Here is a 23,918-nt window from a genome sequence, read left to right on the forward strand (position 1 = left end):
GTGAGACGGCAGTAACTTGTTGATAATGTATTCGTTGGGTTGCCGAGTCGTAAAAGATGTGGCTGGCGACTTTGAGAATTTCTGTCGTTTAAAGCAGTTGGTGCCCATAAACAGCACGTGAGGATATCTGCAGCCAGAGCAAGAAGGGGCGATTTCTGTTGGTGGAACGGGTGACTGTGGTTCCTGCCGTCGAGTGCCTCCTCCATTCATAAATTGCAGAAAGCGTTAGCACATCCACACGTATGCTGCTGTTAACAAACACAGGATGGAGCTTTTCTCCACCCATGTTCATAGACTCTCAAGGCCGGTGCGGTGCGCACGGTATGTAATAACAACACGTGCGAAGCGGAGGCAGGAGGTTTATGAATTCCAGGCCAGCCCACTCCACCTAGTGAAACACTGCTCCAAGATACCAGAGGCTGGTGATGTAGCTCAGTGGTAGAGAGTCTACACACAGGTAGACCACGCAAACAAAGCCCTGGGTTCAGTCCTCCTTGCAACAGATAAGATCAGATTCATAAATACAGGGGCCTAGAAAAACCCAAGATTTGGAGATAAAAGATGATTTGTAAACTTTGTGACAGTTTTTAGACTTATTTTCATCCTGTCATGTGAAGGTGTTTTGCCTGTGTATGTCTGAGCACCCTGTACAGGGACAGAAGAGGACATTGGGTCCATGGAGCTCTAGTCACAGACAGGTACGAGCTGCTATGTGGGTACTGGGAATTGAACCCTGGTCCTCTGGAAGATCAACAGGGCTCTTAACCATTGAGCCCCCAATTGGTGAGCCTATGTCCTAGCTAGCACTGTGTAAGACCTCCACCTGAAGGCCATCTGCTGCACTAGGGAGAGAGCTTTGCTTATTCTTCAGGGCCCCCGTTTGGACTTAGGAAGGCTGCAAATACCTGTATATGACCAGGAAGAGAAACCCACTTGTTCTTGTTATGTAATTTGGTCCTAAGTATGTTACTTTCTAGCAGCCTCTTTTTAAAAAAGTAGTTTTGAGCTTTTCTCTTCATATCCTCTTTTAATCTAGCTTTGTTATTTAGCATCTTTTATTGAGTTAAGTAAAACTTGGAAATATGTTTAATCGAGATTTGTATGGGAATTAGGTTTTGAAACAATCGACTGATTCCTGAGCCCACAGCTAAAACTGCTGACTAAGCAGATGTGATGACTAATCTGGGTTGTCAACTTGACACACATGGGAAGAAGGGACCTCAGTTGAAGTGTTGCCTTCACCAGACTGGCCTGTGGGCTTTGTCTGTAGGGGCACTTTCTTGATTGCTAATTGAGAATGATTCAGCCCACTGCGGGCGGAACCATCCCTAGGCAGATGGGTCTGGACTGTGTAAGAAAGGTAGCAAAGTGTGAGCCTGGGAGCAAGCCAGTAAGCAGCATTCTTCTCGTTTTTGCTTTTAGGATCCTGCCCTGCTTAAGTTCCTGCCCAGACTTCCCTCAGTGAGGAACTGTGAACTGAAAGTCTAAGATGCAGTATAAACTCTTTCCTCCTCAGGTGGTTTCTGGTCGGAGTGTTTTCTCACAGCAATAGAAGGCAAACCAGGACAGCAGGAGATAGGAGTGTGGTGTCCAGAGCAGAGACTTAGGCTGGAGACGTTAGTTTAGGAGTACTCTTCTACAGAGAGGATCTCCTGGGGAAAGCAGAGGGTGGACAAAAGAGGGGAGCCCAGAGGGACCTCAGCATGTATGTAGAGAGGAAGCTGGCTGGAGATTTAGAGGGGAGACCAAAGGATCACAGAGGCTAAAGAGGCTGAGTACAGAGAGAACTGATCCCCATAGGGTTTGTGTGGTAGGGGACATTGTGGGGCCAGATTTCAGAGGGATGAGGACTGCACAGGGAAACAACGGGAAGTTCTGACTATGGGTGAGGGGAGGAGTGGCAGGGGGTCCAGGGAGAGTGTTTTTAAAAGATACACCACTGACAGCCTGTCCAGGCAGGATGTAGCTGATTCCCCTAGAAAAGCTTTGATCAATGAACTTGAATTATCTTAAAAAAAAAAATAAAATCAATATGTGGGGCTGGAGAGATGACTCAGTGGTTAAGAGCACTGGCTGCTCTCCCAGAGGTTCTGGGTTCGATTCCCAGCAACCACATGGCAGCTCCCAACTGTCTGTATCTCGCTCTTGTAACTCCAGTTCCAGAGGCTCCAATACACATGGACTCTCACACGTACATCAGGCAAGACACCAATATACATGAAATTAAAAAGAAAGAATATGTGCTTAAAAACCTGACTTCTGTGCTGTCCAGACCTGTGGAGTGACTCTCATTAAGAGTAAGGCCCAGAGATCTCTGTTCACAGATGTACTTAACAGTCGTGGTACTGCGTAGTAGGGTGGGCCTTTAATCCTAGCTGGCAGGCAGGAGGCAGGCAGATCTCTGTGTGTGTTTGAGGTCAACCTGGCCTACAGAGGGAGTTCCAGGCCCGCTGGAGCAGTGTAGTGATAACCCTGTGTCAAAAAAGGAGGGGTGGGAGTGGGGCAACAGCTACAGAAATTTGGTTTTTTTTTTTTTTTTTTTTTTTTTTTGTCAGTTTCTTGTGGCTGTGACAAGACACCTGAGTTAGTTAACTTAAGAGGAGGAAAGGTTTATTTTGGCTCAGGGTTTTCCGAGGTTTGGGTGCATGGTCCTCCGGATCCTGTTGCTCGGGCATCAATCTGTCATCGGGACAGCCTGTGGGACACCTTGAGGCAGCTGTGGAGCAGAGATAGGAAGGGGCCTGAGACCCAGTGTTGTCTGACCTTACTGCAGTTGGAAACCAAGCTTTCTATACTTGGGCCTTTGGGTGACATCCCAAATCCAAGCTCTAGCAGGGAGTGTTAATTTGTACGACTGACAGTCGTTTGGCAGGCAAGGTTATTACTCTCCGCTGACTGGTTCGGCATGCGATCCTGCCGCCGTCTTGAGCTCTATCACCAGCATCCCGGCGTTTCACTTGGCCCGAGCACATGAAGTTTCTGCCTCCCTGTGAAGGGCTTCAGGGGGAATTGCAGGCACGCAGGTTAACGGAGGAAGATGGATCTGCTGTCACGGCTCCTTGCAGTTGGTCACACTTGGTGGCTGGGAGGGAAAAGCGAACCCACTGGCCTCGTGGCTCTTTTCCTCAGAGCTATAGGGGATGGGAGAGAGAGAGAGTGCCAGAGATGTCTATGGCAGCGTTCCTGTGGCCAGGTGTAGAGAAGAAGACAGGATCTGTGTTCACACACTGGGAAGGCTCTGCCTCTCCCTCATACCCTTCGCCTGAGACGAGGCTTTTAAAGTGCTTTGAACCTCAGTCTTCATGTATCTGATATGGGGGTGGCTCCACTTCCCACAGCAGTGGTTTACAGCAAGAACGCATACACATCCTTTTGGGGTCAGGGGACGTACTGGAACCTCCTGCTAGACCTAGACTGTTCTGTCGCTCAGCTCTGAATCCCACCGTGTCTTACACAGACGCAGCAGATATAACTGTTTCTCTGAATGCTTCGTTTTGCCACCTATCAGACATCCCGATGTTTCTGGTCCATGTCATTTGAAAAAGATGCAGGTGTCACCCACTAGATTGATTTTTATGACTGCTTCTGAGTGGGGACCAGAAGGCTGCAAACGTGGGTTCAGACTCATTGTTGGAGGACAGACTGTGTTAATGTGTTTGAAGGCATGGCTGTGTACTGTGGGGTCAGGAGCACTTGAGTTGTTTTTTTCTTTATCAATTAGTGAAGCTTTGAGGCATGATTGGGTTTCCAGAGTGGGAATTTACCTTCTGCTCTTCCTCCCCCTGCCCCTCCTCCTCCTGCTTTCCTCCCCCTGCTCCTCCTTCCCCTGCTTCTCCTCCTTCCCCTGCTCCTCCTCCTCTTGCTTCTCCTCCTCCTGCTCTCTAATTCTGTGTTTCTACCAGTTCATCCTCGTTAGCAGGCCTGGCACACCGGGCTGGCAGTCACCCAAAGCCCTCTTGGCCCTAGAAGAGGTTTTCCAAAACATTAAAAGCCTCAGGGACTCACGTCTTGGTTAAATGCACTGCAGTTGCAATTTCAGGATAAGCAAACCTGTTTTTATAGGCTCCTGGATCAATTGTCCTGCCCCTGACTTGTCCCTTGTTGACAGCCACATTTGTGCTGTGTAGAATCCGGGGAGAAGCTGTGTCGTGCAGTCCTTAGTATACGGAGTGATTTCTTAAAGGAAGCAAAACACAGGCTAAGAATTCTTCAGCAGAAATGCTGGGATCAGAAGTACTTTGGATTTCGGATCTATTTGGAATGTTTGGGTATACATTATGAGATCTCGGTGATGGGTTCTGTATCTGAAGATCATTTCCCTTTCTTTTTTCTTTTTTTTCTTTTTTTTTCGGAGCTGGGGACTGAACCCAGGGTTTTGCACTTGCTAGGCAAGCGCTCTACCACTGAGCTAAATCCCAACCCCGATCATTTCCCTTTCAAATGCATTTAGCAATGTTTATCCTGAAGGTAATTTTTATGGAATTTTTAAAAAATCATACCTGCATTTGGACTTGGATAAATCCTAACATGTAGTTAGGTGTGGGATGGTCCGCTTCCCATGTTGCCACTCAGAAAGTTTTGTGTCTGGACCCAAGCACAGTAGCACACTTCTGTAATCCTAGCCATTGGAAGGCGGAGCAAAGAGGACCAGTACAGGCCTGTGCTTGTATTGGATTTTCAGATTCTAGATGTGCAGCCTGTTTAAGAATGTGGCTACCCATGTGTTTACAGAATGCAGAGTGGCTGCCTGTGTTTCTTCTTTGTTCTACCGTGGGTGCGGGGGTCCTTCAGACTCGGGTCTGAATCAGGGATCACTTGCAAGTGCTGTAGCCGAGATGCTGAGTGCCTCCTAAAGGCCCACGTGGAGGTCAGAAGAGGGCACTGGGTTCCCTGAAATTGGAGTTGAGGAAGCTTATGAGCCATAATGTGGATGCCGAGAATCGAATCTTGGTTTTCTGCAAGAGCAGCCAGTGCTCTTAACCATTAAGCCATCACTCCAGCCCTCTTCCTGCCGGTCTCCCAGCACTCGGGAGGCAGAGGCAGGTGGATCTCAGTGAGTTTGAGGCCAGCCTGGTAAACAGAGCTAGTTCTAGACACAGAAACAAACAAACTATATATATCTAGATATCTATATCTGTATGTCTATATTGATAGAGACATCTGGAGTGCTAGGATTGTAGATGGTCCTTGTATCTACGTAGCTATCTATAGACATATGATCTAGATATAGATTGGATATCTATATAGACTATATAGATATATCTATAGATAAAGATCTCCACCTGGCTCCCATGGCTGCATGGGTGGCACACACCAGAGGCCTGTGCTTATGTCTCCTCCCTCCCCTCATGCACACCTCCGCTTCCCACTGCCATCCGGGGCCTCGGTGCTTACTTGTGTTTTGAAGCCTGCTGGATAAACATCAGAAACAGGTGATGTGTTCCCCAAACCTACGGTGCCCTGCCATGTGGTTGGTAACAAGTATTTAGGGATCGTCCTTTGAAGGAGCATGTTCCTCACGAGTAGAAGTTAGTGTGCCTTTGTAGAGCCCTTTTCATAAGAATTTGCTAGGCGTGCGTTACATGCAGGGTAGTTTTCTGTTTGTCTCCTTCTGGTAGCTGTTGATCAGACCCAGCACATGCCAGGTCAGTTTTCCACCACAGAGCTACATCCCAAGTCCTATGTCTTAAAATTCTACATACCAGTTTTTGTAAAGGAAACAAACAAAACAGTAACAAAACCCTTAAAACTAAAAAAACGAAACCAACCAACCTTCCCACAAACAAAACAGAAAACCCCTGGCTCCTGCAGTGGTGAAGCGGCCAGCCCGTAGTGCAAAAGCAGAAAGACCAGGTGACCATTGTACTGCATGGCAGATGGGGTCAGAAAGCCAGTGGGGTGATGAGTGACATTTGGTCATTTCTTACAGCCATCTCTATTTTTTCTTTTTTCTTTTTTTTATTGAGTAGTTTTTTGGGGAGTGGGGGTGGCTTGCAGCTCTGGGTATTGGACCCAGGGGTTACGTTAGGTAAGTTCCTTACCACTGACTTACATTCCCAGTTCCAGCCAGTACTTTTATTGGTGTGTGTTTGTGTGTGTGTGTGTGTGTGTGTGTGTATGTGTGTGTGTGTGAGTGTGTCTGTGTCTGTCTGTGTGTGTGAGAGTGTGTGTGTGTGAATGTGTCTGTGTGAGTGTGTGTGTCTGTGTGTGTGTTGTGTGTGAGTGTGTGTGTCTGTGTGTGTGTTGTGTGTGAGTGTGTGTGTCTCTGTGTTGTGTGTCAGTGTGTGTGTCTCTGTGTGTGTTGTGTGTCAGTGTGTGTGTCTGTGTGTCAGTGCGTGAGTGTGTGTGTGTGAGTGTGTGTGTGTCTGTGTGTCTGTGTGTGTGTCTATGTGTGAGTGTGTGTCTGTGTGAGTGTGTGTCTGTGTGTGTGTATGTGTGAGTGTGTGTGTGTCTATGTGAGTGTGTTTGTGCGTGTGTGTGTGTCTGTGTGTGTGTTTGTATGTGTGTGTGAGTGTGTGTATGTCTGTGTGTGAGTGTGTGTGTGAGTGAGTGTGAGTGAGAGTGTGTAAGTGTGTCTGTGTGTGAGTGTGTCTGTGTGTCTGTGTGTGAGTATGTGTCTGTGCGTGAGTGTGTGTCTGTGTGTGAGTGTGTGAGTGTGTGTCTGTGTCTGTGTGTGTGTCTGTGTGTGAGTGTGCGTGTGTGTGAGTGTGCGTGTGTGTGAGTGTGTGTGAGTGTGTGTGTGTGAGTGTGTGTGTGTTAGAATGTGGATACTCGCATACGTATGTGTGTGGCAGCCTGAGGTTGGTGTTGAGCCTCTTCCTCCATACATCTCCACCTGAACCCAGAACTCACTAAGTTGGCCTGTAGCCATCTTGCTCCTGGGATCAAATCTCTGCCTCTGGAGCACTAGGATTATAGATGGGCCCCCACATCTGCCCATCATTTACACAGGAGCCAGGGATCTGAACACCCGTCTCTATGCTTATACAAGCGTTTTACCACTGAGCTATCTGTCTCCGTTGTGCCAGTCCCCTGACCCCACCAAGTATTTAGTTGTTGGTTGTTTGTCTCTCATGGGAAAATATTGCCAGATTTACAGAAAGGCTGCATGAAGCACGAACACAGAGGATTCTCACACACCCTTTCTTCAGGAGCCGTGAGTACATTTAATCGCATACAGTTCCACTCCTCTTCTGCATGTATAAAGAATGCATATGAAGTTCCTATAGCTAAGTGCTTCAGCCCTGTGACACAGCAGAGTTTCAGTTCTACTGAATTGCCTTTGCCAGAATTAACTAATTCCTGTCATTAAGTGATGACTGTATTTCCTAGGACACAGGAATATTACTTACCTCACACAATTCAATCATTAACATCAGGAAAGAGAACCAATGACCCTCAGTGTCCACTGGGGAATGGGTCCAGGAACCCTGCTGATATGAAAATCCACACACACTCCCTGAGACTAGCACAGTGTTTTACCCGTGTGAATCTTCCATGCATCTGGTTCTAGCTTGCCTGTAAAGCCTGTACACTACAGATGCCGTGTGAACAGTCAGGCTGTTGGGGCTGTGACGAGAACGGTCATTCTGCAGGTCAATACAGCTGAACTCTCTTGAGTACGTTTGATCCGAAGTTGATGGAGATTTCTAGGGCCAGCTCTAGACTCCAGTCCGAGACCAGTGTGCCCAGTCACCCTTTAACTCCCTGTGCTCTGGGAGACTCTTCACTTGTTGCCTTTTATGACCTTGACTTTTTTTTTTTGAAGAGTTTTTGTAGTGAGATTTATTTTGTGTGTCTGGCCTTTTAAAGGATCCCCAAATGGCTACAGAGTAGTGGAAAAAAGATAAGTTACAAGGTTTCTGTAGCTTGAGGTTTTTGTTTGTTCATTTGTTTTTAAGTAAAATAATATTTAAAATTACATTTATTTATTTATTTGGTGTGTGTGTGTGTGTGTGTGTGTGTGTGTGTGTGTGTGTGTGTACACTAACTCTCAGTCCTCCTGCCTCAGCCTTCCCTGTGGTGGGATTACAGATGTGCACCACCACACCAAAGCTACAATTTGAGTTTTGATGTTTCCATCCATTGTATCATAGTGGGAGGCCATTGCCCCACTTGCCCCATTACCAATGATGAGGGAACTTTTTCATGTTTTGCCCACTGTAAAAGTTAAATTTCTTGGTTGGGACACTCTTTGAGAGATATTTCCATGTAGCCAAGTAGTGGTATTTTTTTTTTTAAACCCAGGGATCAAACATTTTTATTATGCCGAGTTACAAAGTAGAGAAAGAAACATGCAGCTATCCAAGGGCAAACCGCTCAGGTGCATTTCATTCTCTGCTGGTCTCTTCTGACTGTCATTTTATTTGCTTGTAGCTGTGGTCATGCCGTGAGGATTTCGGCGCTTTTCTTTTTCTTTCTTTCTTTTTTTTTTTAACTTAACCTCCAGGCACATGTTTTTACATTGTACCATCATTCCTCCGTGCCAGTGTGTGCAGCCAGTCCCCTGTGCCGGGTGTTTGGGTTGTTTGTGTGGATTTGACTCTTGTCCATGGGGCTGTATGAGTCATATCTGCGCCAGAAGCTCTGCTCACCCCCTCAGGACAGCTCCTCAGAAGTGGATCCACCGAGTCAGAGGGCAGGAGCACTTTCAAGAGACCCACTACCCCATGCCAAGCAGCTCACCAGAAAAATTGGCTGTGTTAGGTTCCTGCCAGCACTGTGACAGCTGGGCTCCATATTTTAAGAGATTCACTAATGGTGCCCCAGCCCTTTTTTCTCCCTTTTCAGCGGTGGCCCACCAGCAAAGGGTTGTGTGATTAATTTCCTGTGTTCTGAGTTATAAAAGCAGGGGTACTTATTTCCAAAAATAAACCCCAGTGCCAGGGAGCACATTACTTTTCTCGGCATCAGGCTGAGCTCTGACGTCAGGTGTCTCAGGAAGAACCTTCGGGGTGAGGGGCGATTAGAGATTGCTTGTAAGGACTTGGGGTGGTTAACCTAGAGTCTTTAGAGGGCATGGTGGTCTTCAGCATGGGATAGCTATAGAGGGCCTGAGGGGGGGGGAGGGTAAACCTCCTGATTAGCATGGTTCAGGGTGATGCAGGCGGGCCAGAGGACATGGGCTTCCAGGTGGGAGTTCACGTGGCAAGTTCCCATAGTCTTTTTTTTTTTTTTTTTTGTCTCAGACACCTTGTTTGGACCCTTGCAAGGGATGAGCTGGCCTTCAGTCTCCAGCAGGACTCCTTACTAGAAAAGGGCCAGATAGGGGAACTACAGAGATCCCAACTAGTGGTTACATGTGTAGGGAGCGGACCCGATCAGAAATGCCCAAAGTGCCAATGGCCAGGGGACACACAAGTCCGTGGATCCCTCCAGTCCCGGATACAAGGTTTGGTATTCCAGGTGCTTTTGAGAGCAGCAGGTGTTTTCCTGTTGAAGCTGCTTTTCAGTTAGGTGTTCAGACCTATCTGTGTGTGAGCCAGCAGATCCAGACTGACAGTGTCTCAAGAAAACCATTTAGAGATAGCCCTCTGTTGTGTGAGGAAAGCAAACATCCTCTAGAATGTTAACTACGAGTCTTTAGCGAGTCTGCCCTTTTCATCGTGACAGGGCTGCTTGAGTTCCAGCTTGCAGGGAGCATGGCACTTAGGAAGACTCCTCTCAAGCCAGCCAGAGCGGCACATTAAGTTCAAGACCGACCCGTGGAGAGTTCTAGCACCACCAGACTATATAGTTCTTTCTGTGCATTGTTGTGTCTGCATGACGATGTCCGATCCCCAGGAACTAGAGTTACAGACGGTTGTGAGCCACCATATGGCTGCTCGGAATTGAACTAGGGTCCTCTGGAAGAGCAACCAGTGTTCTTAACCACAGAGCCATCTCTCCAACCCCAAGGGCTGTCCTTAACAATCGCCACATAATGCTTCCAGTCCACTGGCTGGGATTTAGCCAAAGGCTCACACTTGGTGCAGGGGAATCTTTGAGGCACGGCTTTCATTGCAATGGCCCAAGTAAACCAGCCGCTTCTTTAGAGACGACCTTACCTTCTTGGTAGTCATAAGGTTAGGTGTGTCAAATTCTACCATTAGGAAGAACTTGAGAAATCTCTTTTATCTCATCCGTCTCCAGAGAAGGACACAGAGCTAGGAGAGATGACCTACTTATTCACGGTCACTCAGCCGGTGACTGACAAAGTGGGTACCGGCTCCACGGTGTGCCTCCACCACTCTGCCCGGTGTGGGCTCTAAGTTCTCAGCTAGCCTGTTCTCTGGCATCCAGTTCAGACCCTTGTCTGTCTTACCCCTCAGTCCCTTTACCTCCAGGTTCCTCAGTGTCTAGACTTCCAGATTCTGACATTTCAAAGCTATTTTGAGCAAAATGTGGGTTAAACTAAATTAAACTGGTTCCTTCACAGCTCCCAACACAAGAAGGGAGTCTTTACTCAGGTGACAGAGGGAGAAGGCTTGAGCCCCACCTCCACCCTTCCCGTTAAATGTTAAACTTCTGTCCCCAAATCTCCCTTCTTCTGCAAGCCGGATTTTACATAACTGACCGTTGCTGGCTCTGGAACTTGCAGAGGAGGGCGAATCTGTAATGACAGCCACCGCTGTTCCGGGGAACGGGGAGGGTGCTGGCACATGTCCTGGAGACAACCCTAGTTATTTATTTATTTATTTATTTATTTATTTATTTATTTATTTTTAGGTGGAGGGTGAAAAGTGGTGAGGATTGTTGTCGCTGGCTATTCTCTAGGTGTGCAGATGATAGCTCATTGGTTGGTTCAGTGGAGAGAAAGGGGTTTGTGTGTGCTGTGAGCAGGTGAGGAGTGGGCACTGGGCAGGGTGAAGTAGGAAGGGAGGCCTGGCACACAGCACAAAGGCCCTGCTGGGAACAGATCAGGGATTACTGCCTCCTGTCGAATGTCTGTGCCCTTGAACTTGTAGAAAGCAGGGTATTGGTGCAAATTCCTGCTCCTCCTTCCTGGCCACTAGGTCTATTGCTAGGCTCCTTTTCTTTGTGGTTGGTTAGGTCAGAAGCCCTTGAATAGTGTCTTCAATTTGAAGCCCTGTCTCTACTGCGGATGTACATGTCCTTGGGCACCTAACCTCTGGTCCCCCTCCGTCTTCTGTAGGACACAAGTACCCACCTGCTGGGTTTCTGCAGGGGTAAACTCGTTACTACGCACGTGAACCTGGAAGGGTTCTAAATGTGCTGCGTGACCTCTACAGCAGGTCGCTGTGCAGATGACTAAACTCGCCAGGTTTTCTGGTGCTGAATGTGCGTACGTGTGCATGCCTTCCTGCCCGGACCTGTGGCTCTGCCTGATTGCAGGCAAGGCCTCTGGGAGGAAGAGGAGGTCCCCGGTTGTTGTTGTCCTTGCTCACTAATAGTACTCAGAGGCAATTAGCACTTGTTATGGGCTGTGTCTGCCAAGTATTGCATTAGGCTCATGTCTTCCTCCTCCCCCCTCATTTAATGATGAGCCAAGCCACCAGGTAAGCGTGGATATTATCCTCTGCCCTTCTGGGTCGAGAGATGGCACTCAGCAGTCTAGTAACAAGCCTGAGGGTCTTGTAAGTGATGGCAGCTGGACTTATGCCATGTCTTGTCTGACCCCAGAGCCACCGCTCTCTTCTAAAAGATGGCATGGGGCTGGGGATGGAGGGGAAGCCCAGAAAGAGATGAGCTGTTTGTAGGTAAGCAGCCATGTAGATAGGAGAGCTATTCAGAGACATATCGGACAAAGAGGTAAGTTCGTCTCCTGCCCTCTACCCATTGTGCTAGGATGAGGGTTTGTTTCACAGAGCCCTGGAGAAAGCCTTGCATTCCGCCAAAGGGGAGAGGGGTTCGTGGAAGGGGACTGGTGATCAGGGGAGGGTAGTTCTCTGACAGGGTGGGATGATCTTTTATGGTACAAGCAGAATCTGGTCTTGGGGAGGGTCTCCTCTGTAGTAGGAAAGGGGACCATTGTTCTCCGTCAGGTTCTATGGGGGAAGTATTTTCTCAGCACAATAGGGGCTGAGTGGTAGCCATGTTGCACAGAGATGGTCAGAGGAGAGTGAGTGTGAACAGAGGTCATCTTTTCTCCCCTCTTGCTCTTGAGTTCTTGACGCCAGTGTAAAGGCTTGCCAAACACAGGAACTGTCCTGGTGCTGGCTGGGAAGCAGCTGGCTTTGGGAGCACTCCAATACCACCCTTTCCTCCCTGGAGCACAGTGGAGGAGTGGATGATCTGTGTGGCTGTAGTGGTTGTTGTCAGGTAGGTTTATGGGCTGTGATTTAAGGAGGGGAGTCTGTTGGTCTCTGGGCAGGGAGGTTCAGGCTCACTGTAGCTTGTGTGAAGGGAAGGAAGGAGCCCGCTGGAAAGGTTAACAGGGCACAGAGGAGAAAATGGACTGCTCTGTGGCTGGAGGAAAGGGGGCCTTAGGGAGTAGGAGGAGGGCTTCCCTCCTGGTTGCCTCTGTGGGCACTTGTGAGGGTGAGTGAGGTCTTGGGGCCCTTTCTTAGAAGTCTTGGCTTGTACCATATCTCCCTGTGCTCCCCGTGGTTTGGCCATTCTGGTTGGGTTTCCTCTCTGTTCAGCCTCTTGGCAAACCCTAAGTCTTCTGTACCTACAGGCGGCTTCCTCTCCTGTGTGGACCTCTAACCAACTATACCTATTTGCCGCATCTTTTATCACCCAGCGCTTGCTCTGGCTGTAACTGCTCAGTATCCTGGCTTGCAGTCCTTCCTTTTTCCCAGCAAGCTCCCAAATGTCTCCAGAGACTGTCGCAGCCTCCGAGCTTTCTTAGCCTTTCCCCACTTGGCCCGCCTTGCCTTCCTGTCTTACCCCTGGGTAAGGTCTCACCACTGCTCCTAACACCTCCTCCTTCTTCCTGGACTGGACCCTTCTCCCTTGTCCCCTCTCTGACTCCACATCATAGAGACCTCAGTTGCCTCACAGCTCAGCCTCTAGCTTGGAGGACGTGTGTTGTTCATGGGTGCTTTTTCACATGTCTGTTGGCCACAGTCCCAGACGTCTTAGCCCACTGCCATCTTCTTCAGTCCAAGAAAGGCTGCCTCCACCATTGGTCCGTCTCCCATCTTTGGCTGCAGTTTCATCTTGGGAACTGTTTTAGACTTTCTGTTTTCCTGCCTTCACTTCCTGTGAATGGCCGTTTGAGATGGCTGGATGGATCCCTTTGTCTTACCTGGTCAGCCAGCTGGCTGGTCCCTCTTCCTGCCACCCATTCTGGGGTTCTGGGAAGATGAGTCTGATGTCCATCCTGCCACTCCCTTGATGACCGCTGTCAAGTTCTAAGCCGTCAAAGAACCAACCACTTGCTTTCCTCCTCAGACCCATTCTGGACACTCATTGTGCTTCAGTCTCCCTGGGTTTCATGGTCCTTACTGGACCTCTTAGGGTTCACTTTGTGACATGTTCTCCGAGGAATGTCATCTATAGGCCGGGTGTGATTTGTCATGCTTGTTAAGCACTCCTGGGGACACTCAGGGTACCCTACCCTCCAGAGCCCTTAATCTTAACTAGAATAAGGACCCAGTATGGCTGCAGACCCTCACAGAGAAGCCTGCTGTAAGGACCCAGTATGGCGGCAGACCCTCACAGAGCTGTCTATACAAGCCTGCTGTAAGGAAGAACCAGTGCCAGCCCTAGCTTCTCCTTGTGTGGTGGATTTCAGGCAAAGTCAATTTGCTCAGGGTATTTTCAGAGAGGCTTAACTCTTCTACCGTGTCAGTAAACATTGGGCCAGAGGCTTTAGTGGCTGGCTGGAAGGTGGCCCTTGGTCGGATGACCAAAGGGACTGTCTGGATTTATATAATGGAAGCCAGGGTATGCAGGAGATTGGGATTCCTATGGTTTCAGCTATGGACACTATGCCAGTGAGGCCATAGCACTTCTGCTGCCTGGCAGGTGCCTGGCAGACCCGGGAAGGTTGATCTGGTGGGGAGGGTCCCTGACCAGGGCAGTTATGTTTCCTGACTGTATTCTCTCGGAGGGTGGAAAGCACAACAGCAAGTCGCCATGTTTCTCCACTATATTGTCCAGTTGTCTTCTCAGTCCCTGCTGTGTGTGTACACTGAGCCATGGACCTTTTAGGGTTCAGTCAGAAGCCCCCCTGTTGACATCCGGTAGTCAACACTGGAGGAACGGTCTCGTGAGCTTTGAAGATGGTCTGCACAGAGCAGTGGCTCCTCAGGCATGGTTAGCGGCGCTAGCAAGGGAAGACGCTCGCTGACTCCTCCTGGGAGGCTTTAGTCTGAGAAGAAGGAACTCTGATTCTGGTGGCAGATTCCATTGAAACTCGCTAGAGTACGGTCGTGTCGTGTCCGTGTCCATCCCCCACCCCAGGCTGATCCGACGGTGGGCATTAGATGTTATGTTATCTGATGCTCTTAGAATGTTTCATGACTTTGTAAAGCACATTTAAGGAATTGTCCCATCTGTCATAGCAGTGCCCCCAGGGAGTTACCACCATCCCCATGGTACAAGTGAGTCACTGAAAGGTTCAGTGTGCTGTTGCCTGGCACCTTAGCTTTTGAGGGGTGAAGCACAGACACAGCTCAGACAGACATGGTGCTGGAGAGATACTGAGAGTTCTACATCCAGATCAGCAGACGGAAGGAAGAGTGCAGGACACTGACCCTGATTTGAGCTTCTGACATCTCAAAGCCCACTCGCAGTGACACACATCCTCCAACAAGGCCACACTCACTCCAGAAGGCCACACCCCCAATTCCTGTCAGGTAGCATTGAATGACTTAGCTTTCAAATATAAAAGCCTATGGGGGGCCATTCCTATTCAAACAACCACACCTGCTGGCGGTTTCCTGGACCCACCCCTCACCATCAACATAGGAACTCATCCTGCCTCTCTCTGCACTGGGTCTTTTGTTTCCTAGTTTCTCTGGCCCTCATTCTTCATTTATTTCTTGTCTCAGAAGAGCATGGGTTCCCATGACTCTGAGAAAGACTGTGGTGTTGGCGCACCTTGCACATCTTCAGCTGGTGTGACAAACTCCTCCCGACTGACAGGTGGCATTGCTGGGTGTACAGTGACGCATTCCCGAGAGCTCTGAAGACTTTTGCCTCAGGTCCGTCATGGGTGGAGCTGCTGTTTTAGGATCCACTTTTTGTCAGCATTGTTCAGGAAGTCTTCAGTTGTGTTAGCACGTAAGCTGGCCTGGGAGATCTACCTCGAAGCTCCTCCTTACTGCTGTCTTCCTCCATAGCGGTCTGCCCTTTGTCATCCCTGCAGAGCACCCAGCATCTCCACCATCCAAGAGCTTGGGGACACTTGGCTCATTTTGCTTTGCTTGTTTGTCTGTTGTTTTTCAAGACAGGGTTTCTCTGTGTAGCCCTGGCTGTCCTGGAACTCTCTCTGTAGACCAGACTGGTCCTCAAACTCAGATCTGCCTGCCTCTGCCTCCCAAGGGCTGGGACTTAAGGTATGCGCCACCACCACCTGCCCCGTGGCTGTTTTCCATTGGCCAGATCTCTGCGATTGTTTGGCCCAGTGAGAAAAGCTTAGCCTTGCACCAGGCCATTCCATCGTGGCTGTGAGAGAACCCTGTGGGTTCTGTGCATTGGTGCTTCTAGGTGGGATGGAGTTTTCAGACTGCCAGGTCCCTTGCGTACAGACATCACTCTCTTAGAGAGATCTTGTCTGTGGGTAGCAGTGCCCTATGTATGGGTACAGCCCAGACAATCTGACTAGAGTACACAGAGGGCGTGAGTGAGGTGGGGACTGGAGTGGGCCAAGCAGGAGCTCTAGGGGTAAAGAGGTAGGTGTGGTACTCTGGGAGGGGGTTGCTTCACTCTATCTTCCAGCAAGAACCTGTGTTTGCATAAGGCAGGCCTTGTCAGCAGTCAGCCATGGAAGGGGTCAGGTTTAGCAGCCCCTACTGTTTACTGCTGATTTATTGGCTCCTGATATATTCCAAGAGATGAGTATCAGGGTCTTCAATGTTTTACCCACTGCCATGCCTACAAGGATCCAAGGGAAGTCTCTAAACCCTCGGCCACAAAGATGCTCTAAGTCAAATTTAGTGGGTCAGGAGACCAAGTGAACCGATGTGAAGAGAGATTTGTGGGGAGGAAGGTAAGGTTATGGGAGACAGTGGGGATGAGAGTAGTCCGCGTGCATCATGAACAGGTGTGAATTATCTAAGAAAAAATTCTATGAATAAAAATGTTTTAAATTCCAAATTAAAAAAAAAAAAAGAAAAGAAAAGAACGTGTGTTTTGGGTGGATCGTCTGTGAGCACCCTGAGTGAGAGAGAAGTTAGACTCACGGGCTTTGGCTGCTTGGTCTCTAGGTGATCCTGCCGACATGGCTGTCCTCCACGAAGGTCTCTTCGCTCATTGAGAGAATCTCCGACCCCAAGGACTTGAAGAAACTTCTCAGGACCCGAAATAATGTGCTCGTGCTTTACTCAGAATCTGGTAAGTGCTCCCCCCACCCCCCTCAGATCTATCAGGGTGTGGTGGGAAGGGGAGGGAGAGACCAGAGGGGGTGTTCTATTCTTCGCTCTCTTTAAAGGTGCATTTAGTTACTTTGGGAGGGCCATATTTCAGTTCTTTCTTATGAGCATCCTGTGGGAAGAATACTTTGGAACCTCTACCTAGCCTAACAGAGGGGAGCCGTGAGTGCTGGATAGACACCTTGACTCCCTGCCAGCCGCAGGCCCCAGTCCTGCTAGGGCAGGCTCCTTGGGAGCTGCACATTAACTACTAGGCTGGCCTGTTGCCAGTTGAACTGGTCCCAGGCCTGTGGACATTTACCTGAGCAGGTGGTCCTGGTCTTGCCTGACACCCCCACCCACCCACCCACCCCGTGTCCTGCTTTGGGATGAGATGCAAGACCGTCTTTGGAGTTGATTCCCAAGTTCGGGCCCAGCCACCTCTCCAGGAAGGAGCAGCCACCTGCCGCTCCTCTGACCTTGGGCTGGTGAGGGTACAATGGACAGTTTGCTTGGCTCTTGGCAGTGACTTTGGGGAAGGGCGAGTGGCTGGCCGTCCTTGTGTCTCCAGCAGAGTTAAGTGTTTTTGCTCTTCCTGAGGATGCCAAGTTTTCTTGTGTCCCGGAGAAGCATCGGCTAGTGGCTAGGCTCATTCTGGGCACAGATCCCCTTGGCAGCTCATCTGCTACACAGATCCCATTGGCACTCTGGGCTGATGGATGATTTGGCCGTGTGTCCCTCGCAAAGGCTGCACCCTCTGAGCATTCACGACATATGGCCGTTCTTGCCCCTTGCTGCTTCCGTGGGTCTGCATGTATTTTGTCGAACTTCCTGTTGGGAGCCCAGTGTGTGAGCCTGCTGTTTTTCTGTGAGTAGGGAAACTGAGGCAGTGGGAATCTCTGGGGGGCTTTTCCAGTATCTGGCCTGTTTGTTAGTGAGAAACTCTTTGGGGTAACCCCCTTGTAAACTGCTGGGTCTGGGCTGGTTCTCTAGGACAGGTCTCCTGACTGGGGCCACTTATGGCTGTCATTTACTCCTTGCCACAAGGGAGGTGGTGCAGACTGTCAGATCATCTCCCATTTATAAATGAAGTCACCAGGATAAGGAGACATGACACTTGAGGCCAGCCACTCCTGGTGGTGGAGCCGGTCCCATATGGCATTTCTGCGTCTCATTCCTTCAGATGGAGTAAGGGGAAAAATGGGCTAACTCTGTAGTGCCGTGGTTTCAGAACCAGCACAGGTCTGAGACAAGTCTGGCAGAGTGGGGGTTAGGGTTAATGATGGAATAGTGGGGTCACTAATGGAGGGAGAGCCTAACCATTGCTTTGCCCCTTACCTGGCCCCACCTTTGTTCAGTTCATTGGAAGTACAGCCCCTGTGCTGCCCCAGAATGCTGGGGGCAGGGCCCGGGCGATGACTTCAACTTCTCCATCTTGTCCATGTTTACTGCCCCAGACTCTGGTCTATAGTGGGTTCTCTTTCCCTCCCCCCCACCTTCCAAGCAGCCTTTTCCTTCCCATGGTGGGGTGGTTTATACTGTTCCTCTTTATCCGCACCCTTAGCCCCACCCCACTGGTGTGCACGGTGGAACAATGGCTTCCCCGGCTCAGTGGTTTGCTGCCTCCTGCTGCCCTGGCTGGGGTTTCCTGGGAATGCCTCCTCTGAATGGCGATGCTTATTGTTCGTCTCTGTGAAAGGCCCAGCATGCCTCGTATTCACAGACAGCTCCCATTTCTGCCCTGGAAGAGGAGCGCCTCAGAGGCACATAATTCAGATATCATTTCTGCTTGGCTTTGGGGCATATCGTGGGGTTTGGGGCAAGATAAGGCAGAGAGATTGTTGTTCACCAGGATCTGCCTGCTGGGCCCTCTGAGTGAGCTCACAGGCTCGTGAGGAGGACACGACTAAGCGTTTGCCAGGTGGAGGTGTCAAACACCAGCTATACACACCCTGGAGTAGACCAGCAGAGTTGGACTCCTGATCCAGAAGCTTGTCCACAGGACCCTGCTGCCCAACAGGTTACCCAGCAACTCTGTCCAGACACCCAGACCAAAGAGGGACTCCTGTATTCAGCTGACTCTGCCCGTGGTCCAGAGCCCTTGGACACAAACGTTTGATCTTTCTTTCACAGAGGTGGCAGCTGAAAGTCATCTCAAGCTACTGTCCACTGTGGCCCAGGCAGTGAAAGGACAAGGCACCATCTGCTGGGTGGACTGTGGGTATGTACTGGGGCCACAGGGCACACTGGCCGGGGTATGCTTGGGACCTCTAGTGAGCGGGGCAGAAGTGAGAGTGTGCTAGAGAGATCCCTGAGGTGACATGGGGTCACTTCTGCCTTGCAGAGGGAAGGTTTGGCTCCCCACCCCAGTCTGCCTGTCCCATGACCTCCTTTCTTCTCATTTTCCTGGAGCTCTCTCTCTCTCTTTTATGTCCTGTGTATTGCTTTATTTATCCTCTCAGAGTGGTAGGGCAGAGGGAGGCTTCCCTATTGAAAAACAGGAGCCTTGATTCCAGACATGCGTGATTTTCAGGGCCATCCAGTTGGCTCGTAGTAGGTCTGCAGCAATAGCTGTGTGCCACGAGCTTCACCTCCAGTCCAGACCCTTCTCACTCCTACAGCACAGTGTAGTCAGCTGGCCACCAGACTAGACCGCCCTGGCCCTGAGGCTGGCTCGGGCCTGTGCCGGTTAAGTTGGTGAGCCCTTACTCTGAGTCCTGAATGACTGATGGAGGTGTGGTGTTGGTACACACTGACTTAAGCTGCAGAGGAGGGAGAGAATAGCAGAGGAGAGTCATGTATGGAGGAGTGTGCATGCACGTGCAGGGGTGCACATGTCTAGCCTCATGCCTCCAGATTCATGCCAACACTGGCTGAGCAGAAAAGACCGCTCACTGGGTGGCGACGGAGGCCTCAGCCACTGGTTAACTGTAATTTATGGTTGGCTTGACAGCACTGCTACCTTTCAGGTGTCTCTGTCACCCCCATTTTACTAGCAGTGCTCCATGTCACTGGGCAAACGACAAATTCTATCAGAGGACACTTTGGAATCGTCCATAACTGAAGATGACAGTGCCTTTGCCAAGCTGATGGAGCCTTATTACAGGGCATTCTTAGAGGCTTACCGGTGCTGGAGCGAGTGGAAGAGAGAGCTTTGATGTAGTGGCTTTTCCCTCCAGGTCTAGCCATTAGCTTTTACCAAGCACTTACTATGTGCTTTGAGATTCACAGATGAATAGCTGTGCCTTCCAGGAGTGCAGTGTATAAGGAAGAGGCAGACACACGAGCCAGGGCTTAGGCTGCCAAGTGAGGAGTGCTGTCAAGAGGCTCCAAGAGGCAGTTAGTCCATCCGGCCCAGAAAGGTCAAGGGAACCTTTGTAGAGGCAGTGATGTTCAAGGAGGGGAACAAAGACCTGAGATGATCTTGTACTCATATTGCCCTGGCTTTCCCTGCTGCAGCTCCCTGCAGTACGGCTCCCAAGCTCTGTCTATGGGGATGAGCGTCCTGCTTCCAGAGGGGTTGTGGGACCTCCAGAGCAGGATAGCTGAGCTGGTGGGACCAGGGGTCAGTGGGTAAAGCGAGATGAGCTTAGAGATTAGGACAAAATTGCAGTCTGGGCATCTGGCATTATCGCCAGTGGGAGAATGCTATGAAATTAATATGCTAGAATTGAACTCTAGGAGGAGGTAGGCTAGGGCTTAGAAAAGGTACCTTGTTCCAGAGGCAGGACCGGTCCAATTGCTGCCTCTGAGTTTATCAGATTTATCCTTGTAAGAGGAAGTACAATCTCAAATGTTAAAGAGCTTTAAAGTAGTTTAGCCAAGTAGGTAGATTATGACAAAGCCCATATCTGGCTCTGGGTTTGGGATCAGAGGCAAAGTACTGCCCAGTGACTCTTCCCATAACAGCCTAAGTAAGGGACAGCACTTGGGTTCGGATCCCTTTCAGCCACCCTGAGTGGTAGGTCAGTGCTGTTAGACAAGAAGAACCCAAGGGATGAGCAGGCTTCTGCCCTTCTGCCTACTCATTCCACTGCCTAGTCTTTAGAACGTACCCTGTGAATCCTTAAGGCACTCACCACGTGGACTGCTTGAGGCCTAGGCATTGGCTTTGTGCCACATGCCACCTGTCTGAGTCTGAGGATGAGACCCTCCTGTTGCTGGCACAAGTGTTTCGAGATGGCTTTCTGGTACTATCCCTGAGGAGGGAGGAAGCAGCCTGGAGCCAGTGTTCCTCTTTCTGAGGACTGTTCCAAAACATCAGATGGTCAGCTAGCGACCCCAAAGTAAGTTCTGCTGAGGTTCCCATCTCAATCTCCCCAGCTAGACTTCCTGCCTTGGCTCTGGGGAAGGAGCTCTCCCTGAAGAGTGACTGGGGGTGGGAGTCACGCTCAGTCCATACCATGCTTTGCTGTGTTCTTCTGAAGTGTGAGTTGAGCTCAACATGGTGGCACACACCCGTACTTGGGATGCTGAGACAGGAAGAGTGTAGACCTGCCATGGAGTGTAGTGGATTTTGTACGATTGCTGGGCAAGGGACCTGGCTTTGAGTTCCCACCATGGAACCTCTGCAAATCACCGCTTCTCTCCAGACCACATCATAACCATCTGTGATATGTGCCGTAGGCCCTTTCAGACTGCTCCCATCCCAAAACCTTCTGGTTCAGAAAATGCCCAAAGGTGCCAACTTGGTGTGCTTAACTGTCTGGTGAGCATGTGCCTTCCAGTGCCAGAGTCTGATCTGGGGCCTCCTCCTTTTCTGGGTCTCCTTTCCTCTAGGATGTGCTGAGGTACTGTCCGTTGTCTGTCCCTCCTTTCTCTTCCTTTGCAGTTTACTCCCAGGGAGGAGCTGAGTCTCCACTACACCCATTCTTTGGGCCTCTTTTCTCCTTCCACAGATCGTTCTGAAAATGATTCTTCTGGTTTTTCCCTTGCCCTTTACACACACACACACACACACACACACACACACACAGGGCCTCTTTTCTCCTTCCACAGATCGTTCTGAAAATGATTCTTCTGGTTTTTCCCTTGCCCTTTACACACACACACACACACACACACAGGGCCTCTTTTCTCCTTCCACAGATCGTTCTGAAAATGATTCTTCTGGTTTTTCCCTTGCCCTTTACACACACACACACACACACACACACACACACACACACACACACACACACACACACACACACACCCCTGCTGATGCTCACATGTTCCTCTGTTGCCGGCCATCACTCAGCACATGGATCCTCTCTATGGATTTGTCGCTTTTTCCTCCTCGCTCTCCCTCGCAGCTCCTACCTCCACAGCTGCTCAGTAGACTGGGAGTAGCTATGCTTTGGGTCACATGGGAGGGCATCGGTAGCTAGCTCCCTGGTGCTCTGGTGTGGCAGTGGCCTGGTGCAGACCTGCCATCTAGGAGGTTGAACTGGAGCCAGCAGCAGACACTAGGCCTGGCACATTAGTTCTGTGGGCAGACTTTCCCCTCACCTGCTGCCTGCTTGCTTTTCCTGGAGTGTACGGCCACTGCCTAGCCGTATTCCCTTTCTTCCTCTTTCCCATCTGCTTGGTCTCACTGAAGCAGTAATGATTCCCCAGATGCAAGATTGTGGGCCTGCCAGGGCAGGTGGGATGTATTTTGAAGTCTTACATTTTCTTGTAAAGATTATTTAAATTTTGCATTTCCACTTTCTTGCCTAAGCAGGGCAAATGTTACTTCCCATGGGGAGAAAATAGACTCCCATAAGAAATGCTATGCTTGTATTTTTGTGGCTTCAGGTATCTTCCGTCATATGGTATGCAATTGGGAACTCAGTTCTAACTGAGGAGCGAAGCCTTAGACTGGTGGTTCGCCACCTTCTGATATGCAGCCCCCAGGTTGAGAATCACTGCCTTAGGTCTGGACAGGTAGACAGGGGGCTCTGAACCGCCTGGGAGGAGAAGCCACAGTCCTCTCACTCTAGGTTCTTAGTGCAGTATCAAACCCGTACCTCACTGACTCCTTTCAGAGGCAGGCACCAACGAGACCACCAATCAGGATTGTTCTTGTAGCGTCTGTCATGGGAGAGTTCTCTGTCCTACCCAGATCTTTGCAGATTTAAGGGTCAACTGCTCCAAGACTGCTCTGCAGTATTGTTGTCCCCCCAGCCACACCTTGTCCATGTTTGGCATCTGGCAGTCACTCTCATCTTATCCTACCTTCTGCAGATCAGACATCATTGAAGGTCCCTCCTGCTGCTGGCAGAGCCAGATCCAGAGCCAGCACACCTGCTAGCCAATAAGCCATCTCCTAGGACAGGTTCAGGGCACAGATTTGGGAAGATCCAATAATGCCCCTCTTAGCCTCCAGTACCTTCTCTCTCTTCTTACTCTCACCTCGTCTGCCGCTCCTGAATCTGACTCCTCAGCTTAAGCCGTCTAATCAACAAGGTACCCCATACCTGTTGCAGCTGCCCCAACAAGCAGCCCCTCCCCCACCTGTGCACATCTTTTGGGGTGTTGGATATGGGATGAGAGATGGGGCATGCACAGGCCTCTGTGATCGCTCCCTTGTTATTCTTTGTAGGGAAGGCAGAGAGCCAAAGGAAGTAGAGAGGGATGGTGTGTGGCCTTGGTGCCTCCCTGCGGACTGGTAGCTGGTTCCTGTCAGCCAGAGGAGAGCCTGGCTCTCTGGGACTTAGGGCAAAGCAGCTCATTTCTCTGCCTTTGTCTCCTTTCCCCCAGAGCCTCGGTCATGAGCTGCAGGAGGGAGGGAGGCAGTGGATCAATTAATTGTTCTTAATCTCTCAACTCAGATCCTTTTAAGTCCCTCACATGGGTAATTTTCTTCCCTTCCTGAACTCTTATGACTTCTACTGTCTGAGCTGCACAATTAGCACTCGTTCACGTGCATACTTAGACACTCTTTTTTTTTTTTTTTTTGGTTCTTTTTTTCGGAGCTGGGGACCGAATACTTAGACACTCTTAAAAGACGGGATTGTCGGGGAGAGGGCAGAGAGCTGAGGGAGCCCCCTCAGGATTTGACACCTGGCAGGATTCCTGGTGCCCAGGAAGCCAGAAGTTCAGGGCCTTATCCGAGCAGCTCCAAGATTGCACCTTTTACTCAGCTCTCATTCCAGTCGGGCTCTTGTTTGAATGCCAGCTGCTCTGGTGACCCTGAGGAACAGCTGTGAGTGAAAGCAAGGCCTTGCCTTCACGGGCAAACTTTCTGACAGGGAACCGGAAGAGACAAGTGGTCAGACATTATTAGTACAGTGGAGAGAGAGAGAGACTGGGAGAAGCTGGGATGCTAGGCTGTGAGGGAAGCCACTCTTGTCACACCCTCTGACAAAGTATGTAGGAGGCAGGGGAGAGGAGAGAACCTTTGGGCAGTGTCACGTGATCTCAGGGAGAGGATTGTATAGTTTGCAACATGGAGCCTTGGGGTACAGATGGTTATATTACTTTAGTGTAAGC

At 50.0% G+C, this 23,918-nt stretch overlaps 1 protein-coding gene across 7 annotated transcripts in view; it reads left to right on the forward strand.

Moving 5' to 3' along the window:
• Nucleotides 1-23,918, forward strand: part of Pdia5 (protein disulfide isomerase family A, member 5) — a 114,935-nt gene that overhangs the window by 7,698 nt on the left and 83,319 nt on the right. For all 7 annotated transcript variants that reach the window (XR_005491040.2, XR_005491041.2, XM_063270642.1 and 4 more), the window contains exons 2-3: nt 16,320-16,446; nt 18,597-18,684. Coding sequence is in view for 3 of the 7 variants with exons in the window: in XM_063270642.1 (XP_063126712.1) it covers nt 16,320-16,446; nt 18,597-18,684 (215 nt within the window). In the remaining 4 variants the exon portion in view is untranslated. The remainder of the gene's footprint in view (nt 1-16,319; nt 16,447-18,596; nt 18,685-23,918) is intronic.

This window comes from Rattus norvegicus, chromosome 11, assembly GCF_036323735.1.
Source record: "Rattus norvegicus strain BN/NHsdMcwi chromosome 11, GRCr8, whole genome shotgun sequence".
NCBI classification, from domain to species: Eukaryota; Metazoa; Chordata; class Mammalia; order Rodentia; family Muridae; genus Rattus; species Rattus norvegicus.